General features: G+C 56.4%; 1 protein-coding gene across 1 annotated transcript in view; it reads right to left on the reverse strand.

The window, feature by feature from the left end:
- Positions 1-379: 379 nt before the first annotated feature.
- The window catches only part of XYLT1 (xylosyltransferase 1), a 294,235-nt gene continuing 281,578 nt past the window's right edge, over positions 380-13,036 (reverse strand). Inside the window, exons 10-12 of the mRNA XM_032836219.1 lie at positions 11,321-11,516; positions 6,256-6,589; positions 380-946 (exon numbers count right to left, since the gene is read on the reverse strand). Coding sequence (XP_032692110.1) covers positions 624-946; positions 6,256-6,589; positions 11,321-11,516 — 853 coding nt within the window. The 3' untranslated portion in view covers positions 380-623. The remainder of the gene's footprint in view (positions 947-6,255; positions 6,590-11,320; positions 11,517-13,036) is intronic.

Raw genomic sequence — 13,036 nt, forward strand, 5'->3', positions numbered from 1 at the left:
GGGCTGGTGGAGGGCTCACCCAGTGCCCTTCCCCTCCAGGGGCGGGAAGATGAGCCCCAGGGCAGGGCTGGAGGTCATGCCCAGGGTCTGGGCAGTGCTCTTCACAGGGGGTTCTGTGGAGCCCTTGGGTTCGGGAGGAGCCTCAGGAGGCGCCCTGGGCAAAGGGACCGCCCAGGGGACTGAGCTTTGACAAAGAACCTCACCCTCCCCAGCTTCAACCCCAGCAGGCTGGATGTCAACCACACCTTGAACTTGTACCTCCAACTGCGCTTCGTAAACAGAATTCTGCTCAAAAGAAAAGTTGGAGAATCACTTGACTGGGGGGAACTGCATCACCGCGGGGGAGGACAAGGAACCTGGAGGCTTCGAGGGCCAACCAGAAGAGGTAAGACCACCACGGCCCCGGGACTGCGCACTCCTCGCCCCCCAGAGCCGGTGGGGGAGGGGGGGCAGGTCGTTGGCAGGAGCTGCCTTGACCTCCGCACCTTCCTGTCCATCGTTCTGTAGCCGGGGGAGCCCCTCTCACAAAAGGCACCCCGGCAGCAGGGGGCCAGGGTCCGGGCGCCACCAGCCCTCGGGCTGCTTTCCCTCCGACATCCGCTGGGGCCCGCACGCGCCCGGTGCTACCTGAGTCGGCCATCGGGTTTGACAGCCCCCAGCTCGGACTTGGGGTCGGGGCTGAAGGAGCTCCAGGCGGTCTGGCTGCAGGTCTGCATGACGGGGCAGGCTGTGGGGCCCGCGGCGCAGACGTCCATGGCGGTCCACATGCCCCCCACCAGCGAGTCCAGCCAGCGCTCCAGTCCTGCGCCCGTGGAGGCCGCGTTCCTCCGGGCCTGCTCCACCTGGGCCGGGCTGATGGGCAGGCTGAGGACGGGGTTCAGGCTCTGGAAGCTCTGCTCCATGTAGGCGCTGCGCGGGGGCCCGTTGTGCAGCTTCAGTGCCTCCTCTGAAAGCCACAGAGGAGGAGGAACGGGTCAGGAGAGTCCCCGAGCAGGCACCGCCCGCGGGCCTCATGGCCGTTGGGGGACACTATCCTGCACGGTGGCCGCAGCCCCGCCGCAGACGAGGACCCGGCCGGCAGGGACACTCCTCCCAGACCCATGAGCCCCCCGGTGCAGGGCACCGTCCACTCGTCTGTCCCCAGAGCAGTCTAGACCGTCCGTCCATTCATTCACATACATTTTCAGCACCGACTTGGTCCAAGGCATTTGTCAACACATACTTGCTAAAACTCCCTCTTCCAGGCATTCATTCATTCACTGGACAAAGCTACAAGGCCAGGCCCCACTCCACCCCCTGGAGTGAGCGGATGTAAGACTACAGCCCTGCGCGGGGAGACGGAGGACGAGCCCTAGAGCAGGTTGTTGCACACGGTGCTCAGGAACCCGGGTGGACTGCACGGGGGCGACTCAGAGCAAGGGCTGCGCACGCTGCGGCCCTCGGGCCAAGGGTGGCCCACGGGGTGCGGTAAATCGAGTAGCGCTGGGACACATGCCGTGCCTCTTGGCGGACCTGCTGTCTGCAGCCAGTTCTGCCGCCAATGCGCTGCGAAGCCCTTGAGACAGAGACCGTGTGTGGCCCGCAAAGCAGGGAAGCTTTACTATGTGGCCCTTTACAGTAAAAGCTTGCTGCCCCCCTGGAGCCAGAGAGGACCGAGGATGTTTATTTTGTGTGAGGGGGTAAGGGAGACCTTGCAGAGGTGCCTCCTGAGCCGAGTGCTGGTTAATGAGACCAGGGAAGCCGCAAGCAGATCATGGCAAACAGAATTCTGGGCAGAAGCGAAGCCTCATTAAAGGACTTTCTGCAAATCACAGAGCTAATGAGAGTCGGAGCCAAGGTTGGAGTCTGGGTCTGTGGATGCACCTCCACCGGCTCTTACCAGCCCGGCTCTGCTGAGCAGCACCTCCCGTGTGAGCCCGTGGGCGGCTGCCGGGGCTCCCGGATCGGGGTCCCCAGGGCTCACGTCCCTGGTGTGTGGCTTCGGATGTCAATGCCGGGTGCCTGCTTTCCTGGATCGTCAGAGGAGTGCAGTACCGAGTACCTCAGAGCTCGGTGATGGTCCCTGTGCTGATTTCTACTAAGTGCTTACAGTGGCGCCTGGCGTTAGTATCCAAGCTAACCTCCACCACTCAACACAAAACCCCAATAATCCAGCTAGAAGTGGGCAGGTGGCCAGCAGACACACGGAAAGACGCTCACCGTCACCCAGCATCAGGGACGCGCAGACCAGAAAGGCAGGGTCCCACCTCCCACCTGTCAGAATGGCGAGAATTTGAAAGACAAGAAGCAACCAGTGTTGGCAAGGACGCAGAGCAAGGGGGACCCTCGCACATGGCTGGTGGGGACTCGAGCTCGCCGTGGAAGACGGTGTGCCGGGGCCTCAGATGGTTCCGAACGAGCGCCCCCAGGCTCCGGCCACCGCTACTGGGTGTTCCTCCGAGACTGTGGATGCACTAACCCGTGAACACGTGCGCACCCCGAGGTTGACTGCAACGTTGTTGACAACAGCCAGCTATGGAGGCGGCCCAAGGGTCCCTCACAGCTGAGCGGGTAAAGAAGATGTGGTGTAGACAGTGGGACAGGTACAGGGTAACAGTACTCCGTACAAACCAGAATGGGACCTTGCATCTAACATCAACGTGGACGGAGACAGAGGAGCTAACGCTAATGGAATTAAGTCAAAGACAAATACCGTAGGATCTCACTCATGTGGCGTTTAAGAAACAGACTCTTAGATGCAGTGAACTGGTGGTTGCCAGAGGAGAGGAGGGTGGCAGGAGGGGCGTGAGAGGTGACGGGCGTTTGGAGCACACGCGCGAGGAGCGCTGGGGTGTGAGGAGTTGCTGAGTCACGGCATCGTGTGCCCGAAACTATGCACGATCGCATGTGACCTGTCCTGTACGCACACGCAGATGGCGCCCGGCAAAGACTGATGCTTGGAAACGTTCAGCCAGAGTTGTTACGGCTGGTGTCATTAGTATTCAACCCTGTACACGCACAGAGCCACGGGGCTGGCGTTATGATACCCATTTTGCAGATGGGGAAACGGGTGGCTATCTCGCCAGACCGATCTGGGGTTAAGCCCGGGACCGGCCGAGTCCAGTCTACTTCCTAGGGCTGACGGGGGGGCGGGGGAGCAGGAAGTGCACACATCTGGGCTGATGGAAAAAAGCTAGCTGTTGTGGAGAAGTTCCCTCCTACTGCCTCTTTCATTGCCAAACGCAAGAAGAGGTTGTAAAAACCTACCGGCCACTGATGAGCCTGGGTTTCAGCCGGTCAGCTCTGGCTCGGGTGAGAGAGCGAGGGCTCGTGGGACAGTGTGGCATTCAGAAACACTTCCCGTTCCCCAGATGGTGGCTGTCCCCCTCGGGGGCAACCAGGACAGCTCTGGTAATCCGCACACTGTTTTCGAGTGTGTGCGGTCCTGAGTGGGGTTTGAGGAAGAGGAGGAAAGACCATACACCCGCCCTAGTGGAACAAACAACATGCTTTCTAAACCTGGCCGCAGCCCGCCTCTCCCTGATGCTGGCAGGGGCGTGGGCAGCTCCCGGATCGCCTTTCTTGAGGACGGAACCTCTCGAGCAGGTTCTGCCTTGTCCATCAGGGAGCCTCTCAGACCCTCCACATTGGCAGAGCTGGCAGTGGGGAGCTACCCGAAGCCACAGAAGGCTGGCCACGCAAAGAGAAGAGAGCAGCTAACAAGCATCGGAACACTGGGAACCAAATATTGTGGCTGATGCAGAAAACCCTTATGAAAAATGAGGTTAATGTGGGAAATGCTATTACGGCACCAGCCCGTGATGCTCGCCTCTATAATTAAATTTTCCTCAATTCCACCTCATCAGATTTCTTGAGATTACCAGGGACACATCGATAGCAAATTACTCTTGATGAATCATTTTACAAATTGCATCGCTCCCACCTTCATGTTCCCTGTCACTGGAACATCGTTAACAGACACAGTCACTGACGGCGGAGGGGGGCTATTCCCAGCAGGGTAAGATGACCCCCGGCTCATCCTGGGCAGGGGTAGGAAGAGCCTTGCCATCTTCAGAAACTCCAAGGAGAGAGAAAAAAAAACTGGAAAAATCAGGACCCGGTGAATGGCCCCAGGGTTTTCTCCCCGCTGGAGTGGAGGACGGCTCCTTTGTTCCGTCTGACAGGTGTATCTGGAGCGAAGAGGAGAAGGTTATTTCTATCCCTCTCCTCTGCGTCTGGCTTGGGGAACTCTCAGGGATGCTAAGGATGGGAACGTCACTGGAGAGCACTTGAGGGCTGGCCCAGCTGGTACGGGAGGGGCTGTCTTTTGGCTGTTTCCCAGGGGAGAAGGGGGAGCAGACTTCCATCTTGAGAAAACACGAGGTATCTTTCTGCTTGCTCAGCCCAGAAACTTAGCAGAGGCCAACAGAGTTCACGTCACACCTGCCCCCCACCCCCTGTTCGAATTCCAGGCAGCCCCTCCCCATGCTTTGTCCCCCTCTCCTTGCGTCACTAGCTAAATGGCACCCAGCCCAGAACTCTTTTTGCCTAATGGAGGCCGTAAGGTGTTTTTGGCTTCTGGGTTTCTGTTACATGTAGACAAACAGTTCCAAATACCAAGGGACCCAGAAATCCTGTTTCTAGGAAACTGTTTAGGGCTGAATCTGTATGGGCACAGACAATCTGAGATTCGAAAATCTTTGCACTGTTGTCCGTAACACCACCACCAACAGAAGAAGCTGTGTGTGCTCATGGCGGGGACAGATGGATTCTGGGTCCTTAACCCAACGGAATAGGAAGAAACAGGTAAACTTCAGACACACGAACTCGGACAAGTCCAAAGAGCAAGTTTCATGACAGAACGTATCACTCCATTTTCAAAAATCAGCCACGTGTGACTTACGTTGTGTGTTCATGTTTATGCTTTGGAAGCCTCCAGAAACCGCTAGAAGGACGAACACCAAAGTTTTGACGGCGGTTCCCCTGGGAGGTAGGACTAAGTGGGGAGGAAGACGTTCCCAGTGATCAGAGGAGGACCCAGAAAAATAGAAGTAAACTCTTCGGGTGAGAAGAGAAAAAGGCGGCAGGCGCCGACAATGCCTCTCTCCCGGCCCTCCCTGCCCAGCGGGAAACACCACCCTGATTTCGCACCAACGACTCTTTTCCTCACGGGTTTCTACGAACACGAGAATCCTCAAGTCAGGAACTGCTGGCTTGGCCTGCTTCTGAACTTTAAATATGTGCACGCTCATTTCGACTTCTCCGGTGACCTGCCCCCCTCAATGTCACGCTGTAGAGACTCACCCAAATCAGCACGTGGAGCCGAGGGGCGCTGGTGTTCCCGGCCATGCCGAGCTCGGCTGTCTGGACAGACCTCACCGGCGTTCAGCCGTCTGAACGAGGGCATCGGGGCCGCTCCTGATTTGGTGCCATTAGGAACAATTCTGCTCTAGGTCTGCACAGGTCTACAGGTCCGTGGGGGCATCCACGGAGCCCTGGGACTTCTGTGTGGCACAGGGGCTGTGCTAAGCCATTTTCCAAACCTGCTTTATCACTCTGCGTCCCCACCAGCAGGAGATGGACAGCTGTCCTCTGGCCTTCTGCCGTATGATACTGTCCAACCTCGGAACATTTCTCAGCAGTAGTGTGAAGTGGGACCTCTTTTTGCTTTCCATTTGCATTTCTCTCATTATTCATGAGGCTGAGCAGCCTTTTATGTGTGTGTGGGCCATTTATGTTCTTTTTTCTCTCTCTCCTTTGTAGCAGGAGTTGGCAATCTTTTTTTTTTTTTTTTTTTTTACAAAGGGCCAGATAATATTTTTGGATTTGTGGGCCATGCAATCTGTGTCACAATTCCTCAGCGCTGCCATTTTGGTCCCAAGTAAACCATGAACGGTCTGTCAATGAATGTGTGTGGCTCCTACTTTAATTACTATTTTTTAAAAAGTAAGATACTGAGTTTCACTCAGATACTGAGTTTCACTCAGTATCTGCCTGGGTATGTTTCCCTTCTTGTCTTAAATATGATCAGGGCTTTCTGGAAGTCCAGTGGGAGAGCAGGTCATAATCAGATATCTAAGAGATGACATCACCTCAGCATACAAGTGGAAAACGAGAAGGTCCTCTATGCAAACAGGCAGGGGGACGTACAGAGTGGAGAGCACTGTTCTCCGAAGCAGCCTCCGTGCCCCGCATGTGAGCAGCACAGCCCTGAGGAGGACCCCAGGGACCCCCAGGATGGAATATCTCCCCCGCAGAGATGCCGGGAGTACTCACCTGGTTTGATAGGCTGCCTGTTGGAGAAGGTCAGCGGAGCAACGAGGAATTTGGTCTCTGCAACTGGCACCCAGTGGTGAAGAATTTTCACTGTCCAGACCCCAGGCCTCAGGGGCAAGTTCAAAGGGGGCTTGTAGTGGGTGAACTCGGCAGTGGATTCAATCAGGATGTCATAGGTGGCTGCGATGATGTTGACAGGGTCCACCCAGATGACAGTCACGGTGACGTTGGGGCCCTTCCCCCATTTCTGCATGCCTACGGGCTCATCCATGGGCCCCAGGAGACCCCCAAAGTTGCGGAAGAGCCGCTCCTTGGCATCCCAGTCAGTGCCGACCTGAAACGAGAGCGAGACCTCAATTCACTGGTCCTGGAGAGACCTAAAATCCTGCTTGTAATACTGCATACACCCATTTTACAGATGAAGAAACCGAGGCTCCCAGTAGTCACCTGCCCAAGACTGCACACACTAGTAAGCAGAAGATCTGGGATTAGGACCTGGTCTGGGGGATTACAAGGCCTGTGGTCCATTCATTAACCCTTAGGGCTCCTGGGCCTGACACAGGGTTAGTGCTTCAGAAAGAAAACCTACCACATGCACTGAATGAACGAACGAATGCTGGCTGGCAGGCCGGCAGGTACAGCTAGTGCTCAGCCTTCGGGTACCGGCATTTCGTGTGATGTTCTGAACTACGAGGCACCCTCTGCCCCTCCTATCATGGGCAGGAGTCCACATGGCTTTCCTAGGAAGACCTAGTTGTGCCCTCCCTACAGCACTCAGAGCTAGACCTCGGGGTGGGGGGTGCCCGTACGAGCCATCCTTCCTGCCGGCCGGCGTGCATGTCTCTGACTTGCTGGGAGTCTGCTCGTGGCTTGTCTGCAGCGTACGTCCGGCCAGGAGCCAGGAAGACCTTGTGAATCGTCCTCTCACCGCTCAGTGCCCCCACGGCTGGCGTCACGGAGCTTTGCGGGTGCCTAGCACGATGCCTGGCACACAGCAGGGCTCCGTATCCGTGGAATCAGCGAGTGAAAGACTCGACAGAAACGGTCGGACCACTCCGGGCCCCGATACTGAGCTCTGCCACCCCTTTCCACCAGTTTAAAGAGGGGTCTGGTCGCCCAGGAGGCTTCAGTGTTTCTGAAGACCCAGCACACGCGGGCACACGGGCAGCTGATGACGAACACACTCGAAGGCTCGCCTGTTCCCGTGGTCTCTCCACGACCAGCCTCTCGGGTGCGTGTGCGCAGGTCGGGGTACGGGGGCCTCCGTACGGAGCCGGCGGGGGTGGCTGACGCTCCGTTCTTGCTGTGAACTCCCGCGTCCGTCCTTTCTCTGGGGCCCGCGTTCACCCCGCGCTTACCGTGGGGCTGGCACAGCGCTGAGCGCTTCGAGGCACCGGCCGGCGTGACTCGCTCAGCTCTGCGAAGGGGGACCCCGTCATCGTCCTCACGTCACAGATGAGAACACCGAGGCTCAGAGCACGTAGGTCCCCTGCCGTGGCCGGTGAGGGGCCCCCAGAGGCTGTGTTCTCACCCACTCTTTTGTGTCAACCTCTCGTTCATCTGACGCCGACGTGCCCGGCGCCTGCTGTCCCCCGGGGCCCCATGGTGCGCTCCGTGGTCCGTCTTTGGACAACCGCTTTCCGACGGGGACGCAGCAGCTGTCCCAGGGAGGGGGCCGAGGCAGGGACTGCGTGAACGTTTCCGCAGGGGCCCCCTGGGGCCGGCGGCCTCACGGCAGGAAGGGACCGGACAGGACTGAGCGAAGAGACGCACGCAGGCGTGAGCAGGATTCCAGCCACGGCCTCCGAGTCTTGGCGAGGTCGCTGAGACCACCCAGTCCCGTCCCTTCCCTACGTGCAACCCTCTTCAGCACCTCAGGATTCTCAAGCCTGGTCTCTGTCCCCTCATCCTGTGAGGTCCGGTCCCTTTCGGTCCCGCTTCATCTCAACCCTTCCTCCTCCTCTCCACTCACCCCTGCTCCGGCGCGTCCGTGAGGACGGTCCACTCCATGAGGAGAGGGACTGCATCTGGCTGGTTGACCCCTGGATCTCTAGTATCTCTAACGCCTAAAGCACGCTGAGCACGTGGCGGGTGCTCAGTCTCTCCTTCCATCCGTCCGTCTGTCCACCCACCCGCTAGACGCGTCATGAACGGTTAGGGGCTGAGCACATGGACATCCCTGTGCCCAAGGTCCATCCCCTGTGGACATCCCCTGCACACACTGGCTTCCCACAGATACTAACAAGTGGAGGAATGGCCACAAAACGAGGGCTCCTTCTTAAAGAAGGGCTTTGTGACCAGTTAGGGGAGGACACTTGGCAACAGTATCCTTGGCAATTCTCTGAGGTCTGAGCTCTAAAAGCGAGACAGCCCAGGTGGAAGCTGGGTAGAGCAGCTGGGAGCAGAGAAGCTGGATCTCATTTCCAATCCTAGGAGAGTGAGCGGAAGGCTCACTGCCACTCCCAAGCGCCAGCAGGGCTGGGGCTGCCTGAGGTGGGGGGGCCCAGATGCTGTCACACCCTCTGGGGCTTTGAGATCTTCTCACAGACTCACTGCAAGTCCACAGCCACTTACTACACAATGATCACTAATCACGTCATGACCGTGTTCAAGGTCACCACGTTGCTCCCCAACTTCAAACCCACTAAAAGTCTCTCACTGTGTTGAAAATACAACCTGAGCTTTTCTCCTGGGCCTTCAAGCTCACTCACATTCTGCACCATTCCCTTAGACCGCTTTTCCACTGCCTTCCCTCTCAGTATGCTCCAGCCACACAGGCCCTGCTGCTCCTTGTGTGTGCCCAGATGCTTCCCAGAGCCTCAGGGCCTTTGCACATGCTCTTCTCGGTCTCTTCTCTCAGAGTGCCCCAGCTCTCCCCGTCACCGGCTCTTTTACAGCTTCCCAAATGAATCCTCCCATTGAAAGTAGTCCCCATTGGCCTTTTCAACCCTCAGCAAAGACAGGAATGAAGTTTGATGTTCTTTAAAATACTTGCCATTAGCTGAAATGCTTTTGTTCATGTATTTGCTCATTCACAGGCTGACTGCCCCACCTGAACTACAATTCCATGGCAACAAGAGCCTGGACTGTGTAGTTCACCATGACCTCTCCTGCTCCCAGTACATCATGAACATCTTTCCTGCAAGCCACTAGCATGGGACTCCCGTGGGATGGAGAAATCCATCTGACCACTCAGTGACACTGGCCACCTGCTCAAAGCCAGGCCCCTGGGCCAGGCCACCACGAGGGGATCCCCTGTGGTTCTTCCCTTCCCTCTTGTCTGATGTGACAGCGTTTGCCTTAAAAACTACTAGGACTTCAGAAAAAAATTGCAAAGTACAAAATTCGGGGCTACATGCCTGCTGGTACTCTGCCAGAGACCTGGACGGTTCTCACATCAAAGTTGCCAGCCCCCCAGTAGGAACCCTCACAAATCACGAGCCACAGAGTGGCCACCCTCATCTGTCACTGCCAGAAGTGCCCCGTGACCCAACAGCTGGCTGAGCAACAGGGAGCGCCCAGCCACCCGGCATCCATCTCGTTAATGGGACGTTAATGTCTTCAACTGGCCGCCTGGGGCCCCAGCGCAGAATCCAACTGGGCTGCTGTCTGACTGCCCCTGACACTGGTCATTCATGGAGGCAGCTCCCATGGCGCCTTGGATCCCGCCAATCCACTTGGATCCTTCACTGAAAATTGAAAATGGCGGCTTCACAAGAAACCCCACTCCATAGGGCAGAGCTGGGCCCGATGGAGCCATGGGCAGCTGGGAAGGGACTAGCACGGACTGCATAAGCCGGTGAAACAGTTCTCCCCTCCAACCCCACTCCTAGCCGATCAAGGTACTCCGTGTTCTAAAACCACACTGATTGCACGTCCCTAACCCAGCAGCCACACTCACGGGGAATGCTGCACTCCGGGGACCAATCACCCCCCCTCCAGCTGCTGGCTGAGACGGGGAAGGCAGGAGTCGGTGCTGGAGTTCGGTAGGAGCCACCCCTCCTCAAGCTGGACCGGCTTCCCCTCCTGCAGCATCATGCCCCCCATCCCCCACAGTGTGCGTGCCATTCGGAAATCGTATGTGGCACCTCCAGATGCCATACGCAGGGAATGCAGCGGTGACCAAGAGGGACACGGTCTCCGCTTTCTGGAGGACAGCTGACAAGTGGTAAGAGAAGTCAACAAGATGATTCTGCACGGCAAATGCTGCAAAAATGACAAGACAGGTGCCAAGTGGAGACTGGAGCTCTGGGAGCATACATGGGTGGGCAGGGAGGGCTGCTCGGAGGGGGCACCATTTGGATTTAGCTCGGAATGACCAAAAAAAGCTGCCCACGTGGACACAGGAAGGGAAGTGTTTTAGGCAGCCGGAACAGCACCTGCCAGGAGACCTCGAGACCAGGTCTGCAGGGGACTGGTGTGACAAGGGTGGTGCTGGGCTAAAAAAAGAACTACACTTCCATCCCAGGGATCTGTGCACTGGTTGGTCTGTCTGTCCATTGGCCACCTGGCCGGCCATCCATCCTCTCATTCACTTAGTGACTGATCTGAATAAAGCCCGGTGCTAGCACCTGGGGAGACAGAGGCACCAGGAAGCATGTGGTTTGTGACCAGAGAGACTGGGCTCCATTTGAGTTCTTCCACTTCCTAGCTATGATCTCAAAAAGTCCCTGGCCCTCCGGAGGCCTCAGTTCTCTAATTTGTACAAGGGGACTAATGCCATCGCTTCGTTAGGAAACTGGTCTGTTCTATGACTAACACAGGCTAAGGAGGGGTCACTGGCCAGGATGAAAAAGGACGAGTACAGATTCTATTGTAAAAAACAGACCCCGGCTCCAGGTCAACTTGGTCCGCAGACACTGGGCACCCTGTGTCGCTCTCCCCTGGCCCCATTTAAGATGCCGGTGCCCGTGCCCGTGGCTGGAGGAGCCTCCCTAGGCGCAGGGCGTGCTATCTTCTGGTCCCCTCCCCCTCCCTCTCCGTCGCCAAGCATCAGACTGGCCAATGGAACCCAGCAGGGCCACTGGAAAAGACCATGGAAGTGCGCCGGTGTCGGCCGTCCCACCTCGGAAAACTGGAGCCTCCCAAAGTCGCTGGGCGGGCTTGCGATCTTGAAGACCTTCTTCGGCATCACCCACGTCTCCAGGGTCTCCAGTTTGCTCACAGCCAGATTAGTAGCGTGATGCTTGATCAAAAAGCCCTGGAAGCGGTCTGCAAGGAAGTAGAGGTGGACGGACGCTGGGTGGCCCATCGGGTAGTACCTGGAACACACAGTCTCCCGTGAGCCCGGGGACGAGGCCTGCAGCACGCAGGTTCACAGCCCCACGCACACCGCCTGCTGACCCCCCAGCCCCGCGCAGGCCCCGTTTTCTCCAGCGCTGACCCCGGGCCTTTGCACCATCCCCGAAAGCTGCTCCCTGGGTATCTCAGATCCCACCACCAACGACTTCCTGGTGACCATCAATGTAAACCTGCTGACTGTACAAGAGCACAAAAAAGAAAGTGAAAATTATTACTTCTGATGCTTCTTCCCCTAGGGGATGTCCGCTCACGGATATTTATCGATCCTCTGGTGCCAGGTACTAGGAAGGGACAATGGTGGCCAGTGATGCCACAGTGATGGATCTCCTCTCAGCCTGATTTTCTATGCAAATTCAGCCTGATTTCCTATGCATATATTTGCATAAATCTTACATGCTTGGGATCATAATATACATACTGGTTATACCCTGCTTTTTGCTTCACAGTATTTCCCGAGCATTATCACATGCCTTTCAAAAGTCTCCGAAAACCCGATTTTGGTGAGTGTGCGCACACCCCGCCCCAGTGTGTGCCATGCCGTATTTCACAGAGCCAGTTCACTGGATGCTTAACAATTTTTTTTTTTTTTTTGGCTTTTCTAAACAATCCACTAAACATCTTTGAGGAAAACTATTTTGGAGGACGTCTCTTCTCTCCCCTCCGACAGGTTCTCACGTCTGCCGTCCACCTTTATCAGAAATGTACTGAGTCATGCTCACAGTGTCCTCACCAACAGCATTGGGTCTGATCCTTAAAAATTACTGCCCATCTGAGACACACACACACGCATGCACACACACGTAGCTCATTAGGATACAAGCCTTTGACACCCCCTGTCTCGCTGGCTGAAGGGGGCAGGGGAGGAAAAGCAGGAGAGCTTGTCATGGGAGTCAAAACAAGAAAGAGGTTCCGGAAGGGAGTGGTCAGTTGCATTGGGAGCTGTTGAGGGGTCAAGTAAATGAGCCAAAGTCAAGCACTCTGGAAGTCCAGGAGTTAAGGTCTCTGATGGCTTGCTTTCTCTTACTTTTTCTGTCAAGAAATCTGTTGTCCCCACCTGCCTCCATCCTTTCCTCTCCTCAGGCACCGCCACAATCCTGGTCCAAGCCACCATCGTGCCTCACCTGGACCTTTCTAGGACCTTCCTTACTTGTCCCCACCTACGTTGTCTGCTGTCACCTGTTCCTAGTAGCCACATCCACTGTCCACTGCTTGAATACCACAAGCGGTTTGCTTAACGCTTGTGGTAAAATCTAAACGCCCCACCTGTCTACAAAGTCCTGCCTCTTCCTCTAGCCTTGTTTTGGTTCACTTTGCCCCAAACTCCTACCTCCCAGCCACATGGATTTTCTTTTGGATTCTTGAACATGCTAAAAGCTCATTTCTACCTCAGGACCTTTGTACAGGATATTCTCCTTGCTGGGGATGCTCTTCTCCTTTTCCGTTGCGTGCCTGGCTGTGTATTACCATCTGCATCAATGTC

This window comes from Lontra canadensis, unplaced genomic scaffold (genome assembly GCF_010015895.1).
Source record: "Lontra canadensis isolate GAN:19392208 unplaced genomic scaffold, GSC_riverotter_1.0 scaffold91, whole genome shotgun sequence".
In the NCBI taxonomy this organism is placed as follows: Eukaryota; Metazoa; Chordata; class Mammalia; order Carnivora; family Mustelidae; genus Lontra; species Lontra canadensis.